Source organism: Apteryx mantelli, chromosome 6 (assembly GCF_036417845.1).
Source record: "Apteryx mantelli isolate bAptMan1 chromosome 6, bAptMan1.hap1, whole genome shotgun sequence".
NCBI lineage: Eukaryota > Metazoa > Chordata > Aves > Apterygiformes > Apterygidae > Apteryx > Apteryx mantelli.
This window is the reverse complement of record NC_089983.1, coordinates 15,563,035-15,581,048: the sequence shown is the minus strand read 5'-3', so window position 1 is coordinate 15,581,048 and position 18,014 is coordinate 15,563,035. Positions and strand designations below refer to the sequence as shown.

General features: G+C 41.1%; 1 protein-coding gene across 1 annotated transcript in view; it reads right to left on the bottom strand.

The window, feature by feature from the left end:
* Nucleotides 1-18,014, bottom strand: part of SATB2 (SATB homeobox 2) — a 137,234-nt gene that overhangs the window by 63,266 nt on the left and 55,954 nt on the right. The window contains exons 4-6 of the mRNA XM_067298507.1: nt 14,625-14,751; nt 12,369-12,492; nt 7,453-7,555 (exon numbers count right to left, since the gene is read on the bottom strand). Coding sequence (XP_067154608.1) covers nt 7,453-7,555; nt 12,369-12,492; nt 14,625-14,751 — 354 coding nt within the window. The remainder of the gene's footprint in view (nt 1-7,452; nt 7,556-12,368; nt 12,493-14,624; nt 14,752-18,014) is intronic.

Sequence of the window (18,014 nt, the reverse complement as noted above, 5' to 3'; positions counted from 1 at the left end):
ATGCCAGGTCCACATGGCGGAGAAAGGTGTTACACAGAAGATACTTTAGTGACCACCGTGGTTTAATGTATAAATACTGGTCATGTAAAATGGAAAAGGAGAAGCAGGACAAACATTACTCAGAACTGTCTTACAGGAACACAGAAAGTGCTGGTTTAGATGGACTGATGGTCTCATCTGGTATAATAATATCTCCCTCCCTGTCAAACTACTGTGACAGATGTCTGTCCTGCTATTTAAGTACTAACCTTCTGTGGGCGCCTCAAGAGGCAGATGCAAATCTACCGGAATACCCCAGTCAATTGTGCAATCCCTCTTGGAGATAAGTACAGATCTCTTCCTGACTCATAACATCAGAGATGATGAAAGGAATGAGACAGAAGACAAACATCATTAAGAAAGACATATAAACCCTTCAGATGCTTGGAGTGAACAGAACTCAGTTGCGTTCTCAGGGACAGAATCAATTATGTACTCTGTGAAATCCACATGATCAGAGACAGTCGCATTAACAGCTTTCACGCCAGGAAAGCTTATATCCAACTTCAGGTTTTCCTCCCTTTCCAGTCTAATTTCCACTACTGCTTACTTTCTCAAAAGTTCTCTCCTTTTGAGCTCTCATGTTCTTATTTGGCCTCACAAAAAAATACTTTTTAAATATGAAGAAAATTCATTTTGCAATTTTGGAGATTAAAAAAGAAATGTGTGGGTTTTTGTCTTATTGTTTTTTATAAAATGAAGATTGTTCTTTACTCACTAAGAATTCAGGAGTGACTGGACAGACCTCCCAGCCTTGGTGCACAACTGGTCCTCACTGGGAGAAGCATCTTGCTATACTTGGAACAGAAGACATTTTAAAACCCTAAAGTTGAGTGAGTGACATTATTTGAGCAGGCTCAGTCAGCATCTCTTAATTAAAATAGAATAAAATCAAGCAGTCATAAAAACCTTCTGCATGGCAGGGACAACATACAGGGGACAAACGACTAGGCAGTTTCTCTACAGAAAGGCTTTCCACCTTCACTAGACTGGACTTAGACTTCACTAGACCTCACTTAGTCCCTAAGGCAGTAATGGCTGCAGCTCTGGCCACACGCACACGCAGGACATGGTATTCGGCTAATCAGACATACCTTTCTGCCATGATATATGTACCATAGGAGTGAGAGCCAAAATAGCCAAAGGACAGGAAAGACACTCCGCAAAGCTGAAATTCATGCACACATTTACTTTAGATAAAAATTAAGTTTAAAGAAAAAAAAGGATGTTTTCATTCTCTTTACACAGGGGAATAGCCAAGAGGGCCACATTTACCCAAAGCTCCTGGAACACATTGCAGTGGGTAAATTGTTTCTTAACAATACACGTGCGCAAATCCCCCAAACTGGCACTTAACATCAGGGACTAGACTGAACTATGAAATTTAAATGTGAGTGTGGAAAAGAGTAGACAGGGGTCTATAATTCTTGCTAAAGCTTGACAGCTCTAAGCTTATATTTAAAGAGGGAGATTCGACATTTTCGCATGACCAATGCAAATCAATGAACTACTGTCCTCATAAAGCAGCACAGCAGTCCGTGGCCTGGAAGGATGCCTCTGAGTCAGAGATGGTCTTCAGGTCCTGCATGTCTTCTAAATTCTGAAAATATTGCCTGCGAATGAAGTTATTTTCTTTTTTTTTTTTTTTTTTAAGAAAGTGAGGAAAGTCCTATTTTAGTGCAATAAATAGACAGTCAGGAGTATAAAAGTAAGCAAAGGAAAAATTATAGTAGTGTCAAGAGCCACACAGCTGACCTAAATGATCCTATCTGGTTTAGTGCCAGAGCCACAACTAATACTCAAACAAGACAAGAAATTATCTCTTCTTAAATAACCTAACATCTCTGCTTCAACAGGTTAATCAAAAAGGCTCATGGCCAAGATATATATATACACCTATATATACATACATATACACTTATATAAAATCTATTTACATAAAAACTCATGTATGTATGTACATATGCATGTATGAATAACTAGGATATTTTTAAAAGTCAAAAACATTGCTTGGGAAAGAGCTCATGGGTCTTTTCATGAGGCTTCCACATCTGCGAGGAACAATTCAAAACAATTCAAAACTGTTCATCAAAGCACATAACGAAAATTTTCACCAGACTCACACTGGCATTATCACCATGACGGAATTGTAGGTTCTCTCAGCCTGGGAATAACAAAGCTGGGAACCCTTCAGAATCCTGTTTCTAACCTCTCTCAACCTATAATGGCCTCTAAAACACATTATAAGAAAAACAGATTGCTCTGTCTATCCGTTATGGGAAGTAAGCAAACATACTTTCAAGAATAAAACAGCACACAACAACAAATCAGTGATATTGGAAAAATCAAAGAGCAGCCAAAGCAGATTCTCATTTTAAGGAAGCTATAAAAGCTCTTTCCTACAGAAGCTAGTTCCTGATCTATTGAAATAGAAATAACCAAGCCCTCCTCCTTTAGACTGAAAAGACTCATCATTCCACAAAAACTCTGAGACAGCCACAGTCTCAAAACTCACATCCACAGAAAAGCTATATTTTGACAGTCACTGATGGCAGGAGCAAAGATGAAATGTCCTTATTTCCCAGACAAACAAAATATGTCTTTTTATTTTTAAGTTCACAATGTATTTATTTCTCCCTTCTCCCTTCCTAACCTCCTCCACCAAGCTAAGCTGTGTCGTCAGGCAAAAAGAAAAGATTCACACCAGGGAAGAGTTTCAGTTGTGAAAGAATTTTGATATAGTGATAGTCCTTTTGATAAAAATAGAAAGCATGTCACTTGGGAAGTGAAATAGCTATTGAGAAAAAGAGAGAGCTAAAAAATAACCAAAATGCTACGAACCCAAGATGTTGGGCAGTGAGCAAGTCACTGGTACAAGTTTGACCCCCAGACAATAATTTGAATTGCCTGCAAAAGTTCTGGAATACTTCTCGCCACAGATATATATTTGGGCATATAGTTATCTACAAGGTCTTGTTTTTATTTGCACATCTATTTGTTAGTCAAATTAAGAACCAATGCAGGTCTTTTAAACAAGCCCAAGCATGAAGCTTGACAGGGCTTGGCTTCATTGCAGCTGATGCTGGCTTAGTGGTTGTGCCTGGTCACGGCACTCCCCTCCTCAGGGCCTCAGTGCCTCCATCCCTAACACGGAGGCAACGAGAATGGAAAACGCTTTCTCTCAAGGACATTGAACCAACTTTGTGCAAAAATGAACCGACTTGGAGAGAGCTCTCCTGCTGGATCCTGACGCAGGCTTTACAACACTGACAGAAGATCACTTCTTCAGAATAAAGATCACACTTTCACATCATTTCCTTCCCAGAAGGTTAAATCAATTATTTAGATTCTGAATTTCAACAGTGCTAACCACCTTCTCCCAGCTCCCGCGCATTGCATCTCTGGAGAGACCAGTCGTGTGGTTCTCGGCCGGTGAGGAGCATCCCAGCAGGACAGGGCAGGAGAAAGGTAGCTTGAGAACTGCTGAACTAACTCATCTCTGTACAACTATCATCAGAGCATCAAATATGCAACCTTTAGTAAAAAGGTGGAACTGTGATTCTTCTTTCAAGTAGGTTTAAACACACTTAAACTCTGTCACGTATGCAACAAATTACCAAAAGGCCTCGCATCCCTCAAAAAAGAAGAAAAAAATTAAAAACAGAGTTTAAAAAGGCTTCACATAGTAATATTAAATTCATTCATGCTGCATATTTTGAACAAAACTACCATACAGACGAGATGGCTTAATCACCACCCAAACGATTACGCAGGTCCGTGGGGGAAAGAGAAAGTTCACAGAAGAACCGTAAGCTTCTCATTTCCTAACCATTGTACATTTTCCATCGGAACTGTGTTAACGTAAGCTCTCTTTCAAATATATATGTGTATCCCAAGGAGACCGGAGAAAGCGGACATGCCATTACAAATTCACTCGTGTCCTCACAGATATACCACTTGATAGGCTCCAAGCCAGGAGGAGACCGAAAAGCCTCCGTGCTCACACTGGTGAATTCCTGAATCTGTTTGTGTACGAACTCTCGTGCCACTGAGTAAACTGTGAATGTCTTAAAACCTTAAGGGGCTAGGGCGGGGTGGGAGAAAAAATTTGAGCAGAATTCTATTCTAGCATGGTCTTGACACAAGACAAAATTACCATGCTGAGCTGAACTAACTGAAAACTTTTTTTAAATTACAAGCATAATAGTTTAGCTGTCTTTTCGGTGAGTTCAACAGAATGCACACTGAGAATGTTTACTTGAGATTTCATACAATTCCTTTTGTATATAGCTTTTACATCTGTTGCTAATGATATCAAATTATTGATTGTTCACTTTCTTATATTTATTTAAACATTAACTATATACTCTGCAACCTGATGCTTTTCGCTTTTTTTCCAGAGAATTTTTTATTTTTGCATGGCTTCAGTTGTAATTACTTTGATCTTCCAGAGCGTACAATTATTTTACTGTTTATTTATTTCTATGAGAAAGGAAAAAAGTTTGACCTAGGAGATCTATATGTGGCAATTTGTAACAGAATCACATAGCTTATGTTTAGAAAATCATGGTTTTGATTAAGAAGCAACCATTTAGTTCCCACTGTTTTATTAAAACAGACATTAGCAGATAATAGGAAACACATTTAACACTGTAGGCTGCATTTAGTTTGCAACGTCAATAAAGCTATTTTGAAGCCCCTTCCTATTTTGCATTTACCACAGCTCGTGTGAATTGTTTTTTGCTTTTACTTTCTAATAACCAGCTCTAAACTTAAACCTGAACATGGGTGCTGGTCCCAAAGACTCTAAATTACAGTTCTACCCAATCTATCCAGATTACGATCCCAGAAGTGAACTGCTGCATCATCCATCCACCTTTATGAAAAACATAACACTATTCTTCATTAAAAAGGGATGTGTGACGACTGAAGCATAGAACCCAATTCACTGATTTTGCATATTAAATGAGCTGTCCTGTAGCAATATTTGGCTATGGAACAGAAGCAAAATAACAAGAAAAAGAAGGTGCCAAGAAATTAAAACCACCCAAAGAAGTGCAGAAGGCTTCCTGTGGCAGGGGGTTTAGATTACTGCCCTGAAGTCCCATGGCTGTTTATTCTCTATGCACCAATGTACCTGCCGTAGCTTCTTTGTTTTCTCTCCCACTCATATGGTTGATGAATCAACACTACTTGAACTGCTTTATAGCAGCTTGTGTTTACTTCACACATACCTTAACCTTCCTTTTTCTCCTCCTACTAACACACACATACACTTCCAAACAGCAACGACTGGCTGTGTCTCTTTGAATAGCACATATACAGAGTTATCTGGCAAACTCTTCAGGTTTGGATCCTTGACCTCTTGATTGAGGTCTCATTCTGCTTTTACTGCACTTAGTAAGTGCACAGTTAAATTGTTAAGTAAAAAAAGTAAGAGCTTAAAGAATTCAATGCTCTAAGAATGGAAGAAAGTGGAAGACAGCAGTGTGCTACAAACACTCAGCAGCTGTAGTGGCATCTCCACAGTTAAGAACAGCACAGTTAAGGGCTCCCAGCGCCTCTGCAGCTGGCATTACACCCTTGCCCAGTTTGGAAAAAAAAACCAAAATTGCCTCTCTTCTCCTAGAACAGCAGGCATAAGCAAACGGCGATGACCTTGAAGCTGTTTGATTCTTTTGATTGTTTTTTAACCAAGAGGATATGTTAGAGCTTTTTGAATAAAATTCTTTTATTAAGAGATACCATTTAGAGAAAAGAAACACTTTTGAGTCACACAATGGCAATTTAGAGAGAGAAGAAACTATCCAGTTCATTTGGCCCAAAGGTAATTGTGTACTAGAATATCCAGTCAACATTTTTACCTCAAGTCTAAATAATTTTAACAGGCGAAGAGCAACACCTCAGCTTCCTCATGTACATTATCACCCCACTTCTGCCTGAACAATCTTCCTTCTAGCCACAAACAATTTTACCATAAAACATTCTCATTTTCACAGTGAAAACCCAATCACTGCCCAGCGCAGGCCTGCGAGTCGCCCAGGCAGGTGCCACCCCTGCGGGCAGCCGCTCCGAAGCTCCCACGAGCCAGACCCGCAGCAGAGGACAGCCAGGGCTCCCTGGCATCTTTTATGCCATTTTGTTTCCTGCGTCCCTCCCTCGAGAAGCAGGCTCTTCACGCACTGCCATGCAGATTGCCAGTCTGTCCTACAGAAGCTAAACAAGCAACCTTTCATGTCTCATGTATCCCAGCTTTTTAAGAGAGCAGGACTGCAGACTGTTTTTGAAAGACGCTAATCTTCACGTGACTAAAAATACAACAGCTTCTCAAGCAGGACAGGACATTGCCGTATCTCTGCTTAATGCTTGTGAATCCTGGTATGATTTTCCTGGATGCTGAAAGGATCACAGGCAGAAAGGACAAAAATAGCTAATGCCTCTTTTAGACATCAAATCTTCCCTTCAGTGGTGTAACAGCGAGACAGACTAGGAAAAAAACTGTCGTATGGTAAAGCTAATTTCCAAGGGCAATGGGCATTTGGGGAGAGGAAAGGCATGCACAGAGGAGCCAACTGGTATTGCAGAACTCACTAGAGAAAATCTGGACTATGCCAAAACTTCTGCTCAAAGCACATGTTTTCAAACAAAAATCTACCAAAATAATGGTCCAGTATACACTCAAGCCCCTTCCCAAAGGAAAAGATGAATAAAAGAACAAAGTAAACATGATGGATGCTTGTCACATCACTTCATGCACTACTGGAAGGTGAGCAGACATTTCAGTGGCGAGAGCAGCATGCAGAACTTGCACAGAATAATTTTACTGCCTCAGGCATTCACTGCTAACCAACTAATACAACCCCATTGTAAAAATAATACAAACAATGGGCTGTTTTCATCTGAACCCTCAGCGGGTGCAGCAACATGTATTTAGCAACTTCTCCTAACAACCAGGTATTAAACACTCCACCGGTAGCCAGATGCCCCATGACAGCACATGGCAGGAATGCCTCGACACTTTGCAGTATTCCAAACAGAGAGCACAGGGGCACATTACTTTGGAAGAAGTTTTTTAGCTTTCATGAATAAAATACAACTAAGGTAATTTACATAGCAATTTAAGTCCTGAGCTACTTTATTTTCCAAAATGTTTTAACTTAATTCAAAACACAGTTCATCTTTCAGCACAACTAAATGGGATATTACAAGCATGTTTGAAGTGGTCTGCGTTTTCACACGAGCCTTGATTGTAAAGTATCAAATTTAATTTCATATGTGCTGTGACTGTGCCCTCTTTGCAGACACATTCACTAATATCATTAGAGCTTATTAGCACTTTTACTTAAAGCAAATAATCTCAAACTGTCAGCAGAAGTTCAAGAACTTGGAAAGTAACAAAAAACATCAATTTACCTTTAATCTTCTTGTACTTTTTGTACCATCTCCCAAACTCCTGGCACTTGGTTGCTGACACATTGGCATAGTATGTGCTATTTACAATGGACGAAATCATACTCTGAAAATAAAGAAAGAAATACAAAAGTGTTTTAAAATAACTTGCACAATTAGAAATCTTCCAGGGAAAGCGAACAATAATGCAAGTGCACACTGATCATCTATTTGTGACTTTAGAACTAAAAGCAGTGTCTGATGAGTACACAAAATGAATTTTATTCTCCATTTTATACCCCCTGGCATAATTACTCCGGTTCACTAATAAAGCAAAAAGGATGCAGTGTGAACCTAGACTGAGGCCTACAGCTCAGGTGGGTTTTTCTTCCACTGTAATTTGTACTTGTGCTATCACCAAACCTGGACTTTCGTTGCACAACAACAGGCAGAGTTGTGCTGGGGAACACACGCTCACAGCACCCGAGCGAGCACAGGCGTGATTTAGGGACCACATCCTAAAGGTAAGATTAGATGCTTCAGCATGCATAATCCAAATAACGCTTTTCAGATGTCTCTGTTCTGCTTCCAAATGTAGCAAGGCCGCACAGCCAAGAACAGGAGAACATCCGTGCTACTCACTGCAGAACAACAGTTAGGCAAATGAGTTAAATTAATGTAATTTATAGAAACGTGTGATTAGCACTTGTGTGAAAAATCACCCAAAAGAGAAATTAACAGCGCTATTCAGTGAAGGGAACTACACATACTACACTACAGAGCAACCAAAAACTGCAACACAGCTCGACAAGGCTGAAATTTCACTTGCTTAACTACCGACCCCCTCTCTGCTCTTTGTGGCTTCCCTGTGAGCAACTCTTGCACACGCCAAGGGAAGCAGAGAGGAGCAGAGCTACTTTGCAGCACCTGATACCGATATAAATGATACTTTATAACTGGGATGCTTCTGCCCACAGGGTGAGAAAGAGTCTGGTTACTGGTAGTTTTTCCTTTCTTTTTTTTTCCTCCCTTTGTCCATTCTATAGAGGAAAGGATCTTTTTAACCACAGTTTGCTTTCCTTTTCCCCCCCTTAACTCTTCCAGGGCCAAATCACTCCCAGCAGGCGTACAAATTCAAGCACAGAAATACAGTCTAACACCATGAAGACATGGGAGCCACTGCACCTTCTCCAGAAACGACACTTCTCTTACGCCCGCCTTCCTCACGTACATCGAAGCTCAGAAACACAGTGGCACGTCGCAGGACCTTTCCGCGCAGTGGCCGAGCCGTGAGAGTTGGCGTGACCTCCCGCCGGGAGCGGGCTGCTCACCGCAGGTTCAAGCTCTGGCCCACAGGCTTCTGCAGGCTCTTGTGCAAAAGGGGATCTTAGCCATTTCGGTAAAGCTACAAGGCTTACGCACTGGCTTACTCAATTTTCACAATGCTTTAAAAACAAAAACATCCCCTCCCTCTTCCAGATCTATCCAGCCTTCTACCCGGAGCACTGCAATATCACAGGACTCCAGCTGTTTCTGAACTCATGAGTTTTGTGGACTTGAAAAAAATGTGAGCAAAACTGACTTTAGAGGGACTTCTTATGACAACTGGAGGGCACAGACTAGTTTCAAAACATAATTTCACTTTCAGTAAAGAGGTGGTTCTGCCTTTTCACTTTAACTTTTCTACTTGAATGCTGCTATGGTGCACTGCAGTAGATTCTGAAAGCTATGAAGTAAGAGCCTTTCTAAGGGGCCACTTTAATTTCTAAAACTGAGATTCAATTTTCTAATTAAAATCAATATTTTGAGACATAAACCTAGCATTGTGGTAGTCAGCAACAATTCCTTCCCCATAAATCCTCCCTTGTTCTCAGTCACTTTACCAAGCAATGGTATTCTGAAAGCACGGCAGTGATAGCCTCTGCTGAAGAAAAATTTTGTACAAAGTTGAGCTGAGATAACTTGTGTTTTCTAGCATCCTTTCAGTTAAATTTCCTCCACTTAGGCAGGGTGGAAAAAATGTTTAGCTCTGTGTATACAACAATTTCATTTTTCCATTATTTTTTTCCCAAATCCACTAGCTCTACAAAATATTGACATTAGTGAAATTGGGGGCCTATTAAATATCACAGACTAAATTAACCCATTAACCTTTATTTGAGAAAGCAAAGTTTAAACTAAATAGTAAACTGAAATAGAAATTTCCACTGCTGGTGAAAAATCCTAGGACAGATTCTCTTCAACTGCTTGACAAGAGACAGAGCTGGGGAAAAATCTGTAACAACTTTCAAACTACAAAGAAAAATATTCCTCACTATTAAACTGAAAGGAATCCCAGGGGCATTTCTGTTAGAAGTCTTGATAAGTCTCCAGAAAGGAAATACCCCTTCGGAAGAGACTGGCAAGAAAAACCATTGAGTAGTTGTAAATTTCTAAATAACGTACATTTTTCCCAGGAAAATATGTAAGGAAGGAATAGATTATACCGAGTTGCAGATATGTTTGCCATGCGTGTGGCCATGACAGCCACATGGATGAAAGCTGCCTACACCAGCACCTGAGGAATATCCACATAAAGAAAATCCAGTGCAGTAAGTTCAAGAAGAAAAATATGGGGCATGCTCTTACCCCAAGAAATCTTGCTCCAACAAGGAGACAAAACACATGGGCAATGTTGAGATGAGTTATACAACACACAGGAAAGACAGAGATCTCTATGCAAAGATGGAAATGCCGAAGTAATTGGATTTCCTTCCACCATGCACACTCCCCCCATCCACCAGCCACCCCCAGCTTGGTTAACTGGGATTTATTTGTTTGAACAGCAGCCTTATGCTAAGGGCAGCTAAGCTGCAGCCACATAATACACCTAGTAGAAAAAACAGAACAATTTTAAATCAAAGTGAATGATTACATTTCCCATTAGTGGCAATCAGAGTGCCCATCTGGGCTGCAGGGAGAGCTCCTGCACCGAGAGCAGACGCTGGAGCGCGGGCGCTGCCCCTCTCCACTTCTGCACTTGATGCACTGCGAACACATTAATAAACAGCAGCATTTACTCTGCAGTTCAACTCCTACGAGACCACTCTGTAATTTGCTGCTGTCAATAATATATTAACCACAAGGGGGTTGTAATGACATTTCACATTTGGCACGATATTTTTTTTAAAACTGATTTGGGAGAAGGAATTGTATTAGAGGCATATTCAGATGATGGTAATAGACAGCTCCTATACAACCTTCCATTGTATCTTTTGCATTTTGTGAGCCAAAACAGAAGAGACTGAAACTTTTTACAGCAATAACAATGATAATAATAGAAGCTGCATTCTTACAGTCCTGGTTCAGGAGTTAGTCACCACTCAGCAAATGTCACTTGTACTTGTGCTTGAAAGTAATAAGCAAGTGCAATTTTCTACAGAAGGATGTCCCTTCAGCTTTGTCCACTAAATAACTACTGGGTCAAGGATTCTTGCTCCTACAGACCTGCCATCAGTAATCTTGCCAATATACGTTTCAGACTGAGGTTATGGAAGGAGGAAACCAAGTGCCGCATTTCCACCTGGCAGCTTTGGAACCGAAGGGGGGAAGGGGGCCTAGACACAAATGAACGTCTGCATATGAAATGATTCATAGTGTAGTTACACTGGATATTGAAGAAGACCGGGCAGAGACAGCCACATGCTGCAATCATCATTAGCTGACCAGATTCAACAGATAATTCTATTTACAGAAATTACACTTAAACTGTGTGAAAAGAAAATATTTTCTTGTTTAACACACCTATGCTCTGTGCATATCTAAAGCCACCAGTATTCCTTCAGTAAATAAGGCAAGTAAATAAAGCTTTTCCTTACATGGCCTTTCCATTCCTACTAGTTCTGCAGACCCAACATGATTAAGGAAGATGACAAATATTTTCTGCTGGAAAGTGATTCCTACCAATTGCAAAGACCTAAATTCTGCTCTGCATCACACCTATGCAGCCCTGTGCCTTCCCTGCAGTTGTAATTGTAAAACAGCATGACAAATTTGCCCTGGTTACACCTAGAAAAATTTCTCTGCTTCACGGAGTCTTTGGATCATGCACTGCAATGCAAGACAGGCAGCAACAGGAGAACAAATTTTGAATATGGGCCAGCAAACGCAAAGGATTTTTAGCAATTGGGGTTACTGAGATTTGGGTTTTTAAAAGACAGAATAGACAGATTAACCTAAGATTCTACCAGAGTTTTGAAAGGCAACAGATTTCTTGCTCCTAGCAAAGTTACTGGCTCTGGGTGCTGAAGCATTTGGGTTTTGAGAGAGGCAAAGAGGCCCCAGTCATAAAAATTTCATGAATCTCTTGTTATGAGAATCTGAAGTACAAATAGAGCTCATGATATTGGTAGGAAGCTGTTCATGTCTTTGATACGACATCACTGCCATTTATAAAGAAGTCATGAAGAATGAGACTGAGTTTTTGTTCTTTTTTAAACATAATTACATATACATTTTTGTCACTTTTCTCTTGAAATTGGGGCACCTTGGTTGCAAATGCATACATTTTACCATAGTTGGAGACTGATAAGAGCTACCCATGGGTTATAGCGGGGGAGGCACGCCTCTGCCGGTGGGAGGAAGCCACTGAAATTTTGCATTTTAGTATCTTCAATGCTATTGCAAAAGGTGTAGATAAAGGTCTAGATGAAGAATTTACATCCCTCTGACCAGCAGGACAAAAATCAACCAACTCATTCATAATTTTCAACTGGCGACCCACAAATAAAACACAGTACAAACACACTCTTTTTCTTATTAATTAGCATTTCTCCTTTCTAAAAAAAACAAGAAAAGAGTTCAATATTTCTGGAATTGTTTAGACTAAGCACTTTACTGAACAAATATGAACTCTGGATCTTGTAAATGTGGCCTTCCCTAAGCCTGGTAAAAACACTGACCTGGGAGAGAGGGCATTCTTTGGCTAGTGTGCTCTGATTCATCTCTTTGAGCAGTTCCTTTAAGGCATTGCGAACTGTGGCATGGTTCCACTGCTCTGCTGGCAAGTCTTCCAACTTTGAACAACTGTTAAAACAGAAAGCAAAAAGTAGATAGAAACATTACCTGCGCAGATACTTACTCCTTGTATACAAGAGCCCCAGACCTCTGAGCAACCAACACTGCTCTAGAGTTCCCTGATCAGCCAGTCCTTCAAGGTGTTTCTCTCCTCTTCCCCCTTCCCACCAAACCTGACTCCCAGGAGACAGGTAGTTCAACCAAAAGAATGACAGTACACACCAGGAATAGCAGCTAATCCTACTAACAGTGTTATACGTGTGCATAACCATTTCCTCTGGGGCCTGGTAGAGAGCAAAGAAGCTCTCCGTAAAGCAGGCCACAGAAATGACTGGAGAAAGACATCCTCTCCAGACAGAGAAAGGTAATTGGGCTGGTATAGAAAAATAAATATACACGCTGCATGAACAAAATCACTAAACAGTAAGGACCCTCATTGTGTGGAGGCAAGGCTTTGAGCAGTAGGTCTGAAAAATTAATTTGATTTTATACAGGTTCTTACACTGCCCTCATCACTAAAGTATCTGAGAGCCTTTCAGAAATGCATTAAGCCATATGCCCAACATCTGTCCCACGCAGTTCATTTTCACTTTCATTCTACAAGAATTGCACAGGCAGTGAAGCCTTCGTCTTCATGTGACGCGTGCTTCTTTTAATTTAACAGGCTCATGGTCTGTGTCTACATACCTGGGGACAGACCCAAGAAGCACACCAAAAGGGTGGGGAAAGCTTGTTATTGTCATTCATGCTAGAGAGATTGAATGCACACTCTCCTATCAACCTCTGAGGTAGGTCTGCTTTCTGCCTATGCAGGTTTTACCCTCCGAGTTGAAAGTTCAGCTGTGCTTGAGGAGTTCAAGTAGTCAATGATCATCTTTATCTCAAAGCTTCAGGCTATCTTTTATTTACACTGCAGCCAGCACTTTGAAGATAAAGAATGAGACCTTGATCTTGGGCTGATACCCTCTGGTAATACAGAAGTGACAATAGGCTAGACGGTCTCCTGGTAGCTCATGTGTCTGAGGACATGAGTTACTGCACTCCAGTTTTGTAGAGGCTACAGGCTCTAGAGGCTCATACACATGCTGCAATGGTTTACTCTAACTGAGAGATGATAACAGTATATAAAACCAAGGCCTGTTAGCAGGAACTGCAAACCTTAAACACTATCAGAGATAACAGGAAAGAAATGTTGCTCTTTGGGAGGTTAGCATCAGCGAGGCACCAACTACTTCCAAACTGACCTGAACAGTTGGTGGGTAAGCATCTGCCACCAAAGGACACTGACACTCTTCCAAATAGACCTCTGTCTTGTTCAGCCTGAGCTTCAGGGAACCATGGGCAAATTATTGTAGGCTGTCTGTTATTTTTGCCTCTCTGCCCTGACATGTCCTGGGCATAGAACTACAGCAGACTGCGCAATATGTGCTCACCAGCACTCCTGGGGTTCCCAGTGGCTGCCCACTGCTCCCTACACACAGATCAGTAACTATCTCAGACCTCTTTCAAAGGCCGGTAAAGAGAAAGGACAAAAAAAGGTGCACAGAGGGGGGAATAGGGCAGCTTCATGTAAAAGTATCAGGAGCTTTTGCTTTGCTGATCAGAACTAGCAATCAGGGAAGGGAAATATTTTCAAGAGGCCAAATGGAGCTGCAGTAAAAGATCCCTGCCTCGTTTTCTTGCCTTTCTGCTGGAAAGACCACTGGAGACAAAAGGAAAGTCAATAAACTCCCCTCCTCCCCCATTGCAGCAACCAGCAGCAAAAAAACATGGATTCTCACAAGGCAACCCCTGGAAAAAGGCAGGATATTTCTTTTTCAGATACAGTAAGACCTGGAAGACCCATTAAATTAAGGACTGTGGAAAGGTCTGCTTTTAAAGGCCTCAGATCTTTACTCCATTGTTTGAGTTCCCACCCCTCTCCTCTCTGCTACCATACTGCTACTTCCAAAAACATATAAAATCAGTTGGACCATGCACCAAAAAGTAGCCAGATGACCAACCATTCTCTTCATTTTTCTTTTCATTTCATCAAAAGCCCAGAAATTAATGAAAACAGGATGTGCTAATCTCTGTAGTAATGCTGTGATCGACGAAGCAGCTCAGAGAATAGAGAAGGACAGATGTTCAGAAACACCCACCTTTGTAATTGGATTTTCAATGTCACAACATGATAGACATCTTGTAGCATGTCGGCTACTGTCGCATCTGGTGCATCAGTCACATAACTGAGAGGGAGGGGATTCCACCTTCCAAGCTTTATTATTCCTGAAGAGAAAACACAAAAAAAACACTTCATATTTTATCAGCTGTTTACTAAACCCTTTGATAAGTTTGTCTGTTCAGGGCATTCAAGACCTGTCTTGAGATTTATTGCAATCTTGCTGGAAAAGATGTTTTATGCTGACTCTTGAAGCAAACCACAGAGAAGAGTAAGAATAGTAAATTCCTAGCAGAGAGCTGCTGACATATTCCTGGTTCTTAAATTACTCTGAAGAAGCACAGGATGCTTCCTCCCTTCACCTCTTTCCTCATCCCACTAAAGCCTGGTTTTCTAAGTTAGAATGAGCTTTAAATACTCTGCAGTCCTGATTTTGTAGCCTTCAAAACTTTTCAGTAAATAAACGCATTGTTTTTGACTTGAACAACAAAATTTCTATGTGTAGGTCTCAGCACATAATTATAATTGAACCATGGTATGATTCCCAGTGTGAATGGTACTGGGAACCCATGAAGGAGGTAGAGTTCATTCCCAGCTACAAGTTGTACTAGGCAGATGGTTGCTTTTCTTTGCAAAGAACAACTGCAAGTTGATCACAGATCCAAAAAATTCGGAAGGGCGGGAAGAGTGTTGAAGTCCGTTTTTCACTTCTGCTCCTTCTTTATTAGGGATCGTAACCTTTTCTGGATGGGCACAGAGACTCTAAACTTGGATGGTAAACTATTTGGTGCAGAGGTATTATTTATGTTTAGACACTTGCCCAGGGCCCACTCACACCAGAAACAATGACTAATACCCAGGAATGACTTCCAGCAAGACACCAAACACAGAAAGCCACAGTGCTGCCTTACATGGGAACAAAGCAGCACGGCTCCGTTCCGCACAACTGCAGCTACTGCTCGTGCTCCCTCCTCCGCTGTGCTCCCTCGCCCCTCTCTTCTGCTCACGTCACTCTTCTTGATGCAGCCCTTCAAGACACCCATCACCTTTTCTCCCATTTCAGCAGACGCCATTTGAGGTTTGCTCACATACTCTTTGGACTTACCAAAGACTGCCTGCAAACTCTACCGCCAAAAATACACCATTACGTGAGAAACACCACTTCCTCTGTAATAACACGACCTCCAAAAAACCTCTTTTGGCATCTGGAAGGATGCTGTGAGGCCAGGAAACTTCAACCCTCTCCCCTCACTTTCTGCTCCCAGTGCTTCCCCAACACTGGATTTAACCAAACTGAAATTAATGGCAAAGATCTTTTATACTAAGCTCCCGCACATCATCATAAAATAATGCCACTGAAACAGCAAAACAACAGCTCCTTGCATGGGGACAATGACAGGACATAATACTAATGAGCACATGAAATATCTGCTATGGAATATTTTTTCTCATTCCTACATGGGTTGAGGAGGAGATAATTTTAGTACAACTCCTTTTCTGTAGCGCTTCAATATTTGCATTTGCCAGTGACATATTGATCTACAAGGTATCCCATCACCACATACAGAGAGAAGCTGGAAGAGACCTAGTGCATCTTCAGTAGTACAAAGTCTCAGTGTAACACGCTGGTACAGACAGGCTAAGATTTCAAGAGCAGATTAGAAAGCTTCTGGCAAGGGGAGATCTTGTCCAAACGAAACAAAAAGTTACTAAGTGTTGCTTGATATCCAATGCTTGAAAATGGGACATAAACAGAACAAAAACATTTAAATGATGCACTGTTTCAGTATTAAGATTTAACAATCTGGTGCTGAATATGCTGCAGTATAAATAGTGCCTGGACTCAGATCCAGTAGAGTAACACACAGCACTCATTCACAGCACCGTATGTCTCCAGAGCTGGCTCCTCGAGTCATATTCCACTTGCCAAGAAAAGCTGTTTTTCTTAAGGGGATAGTTTACTTAATGTTATCTCTGGTGACAACAAGAAATGCATATAGTACAGCATATATTAGTCATGAAATGAGCATCAAGGGTCCACTGAGTGAAATACATGCTGGGAAAACACAGTTTAGCTGCTGACTTCCTTCACCCTCTTCTGCTATATAATAATTTAAAGCAAAATCACCTAAAAATCCAGAAATCCATACCAGCTTCACAGAACCCTTGACTTCCTATGTTTAACCATGCCAAGTTTTCATATAATTGAAAAAATAAGCATCATATGTGCCCCATAAGTCACATCTAAATTGGTAATATTTTACAAGAGGTTTTATTTTTTGTTGAATTAAAGAAGGCACTCGGAGAGCACACCATCTGCAACGGCTTGGTCCTGGCAATGCTGGTGATAGGCAAAGAGACAGTAGAGGTCACTGAAGTCAGCAAACCTGCCCCCAAACTAAAAAAGTTTAAAGAAAAACCACAGTGCAGCGCATCATGGGAAATGCTATGCAAATTGCTTTACAGGAAATGTCTGCTACTACTGGAAGTTAGGTAGATTTTTTTTTAATCCTCCTCTATAACTGGAGAGGAAATTGTTTTGGCTGGATTTAGACAAACACAGGTGTTACCATAATGCTCTGTGCCTCTGCACGTTAACACCTGCTGCGAGTCCTTTACTCTGTGTTACAGCACTGCTGATGCACGCTATTTTTTCAGCCGGTGTGATATGACGTGTGAAATTTTTTTTCCAGAGCACATTGAGCTGGTCCAAACGATAGCCAGAAGCCATGGTTTCCATCCAGCTCCTCAGCAGACTTCGCAGGTGGTTTGTCTGATGGCACCGACACTGTATTTAAGGCAAATCTTGGGCTGCATTTGGGAAGATGATGCCAGCTTGTTGAGCAAATTTATTCTCAGCGTACTAGTAGACTTGTCTCTGAATAACTCCTCAGTAAAATTTGAGTGAACCAAAACATTCCCCCTGAAAAGGTCCTCTTCTCATCTAGTACTGGGTGTTTCTAATGCAATGGCGATGTGCAGAGGAGAACACCCTGGTAGCAGGGAGTCCCTTCCACATGCATGTGTTTTACAGCTCTTCTCACTGACTCCAAACAGTGCAGCTTGGGCCTTTAGCGAAATCACTTTAACTGACCTGACTGAGCTTTTATTCTGTCACAACCTGAGACTTTGGAGTGGAGCTAAGAATAAGCAAGGGCACTGCCTGTGTTATTAATGAAGCTATTACTGCTCCAAGAACATCGCTCCTCTTTCGGCTCCAGAGCTTCTCAATACCGTATGGAGATAAAACACAGCAGATGAGACTGCTCAAGAAATCTGCAAGCACATCCTTCATGAATTCACAAAACTCTTCTGTCAATGAGTCTAGTTCTCTTACATTTATCAATGATCCTTTGGGACTTTTTTTTTT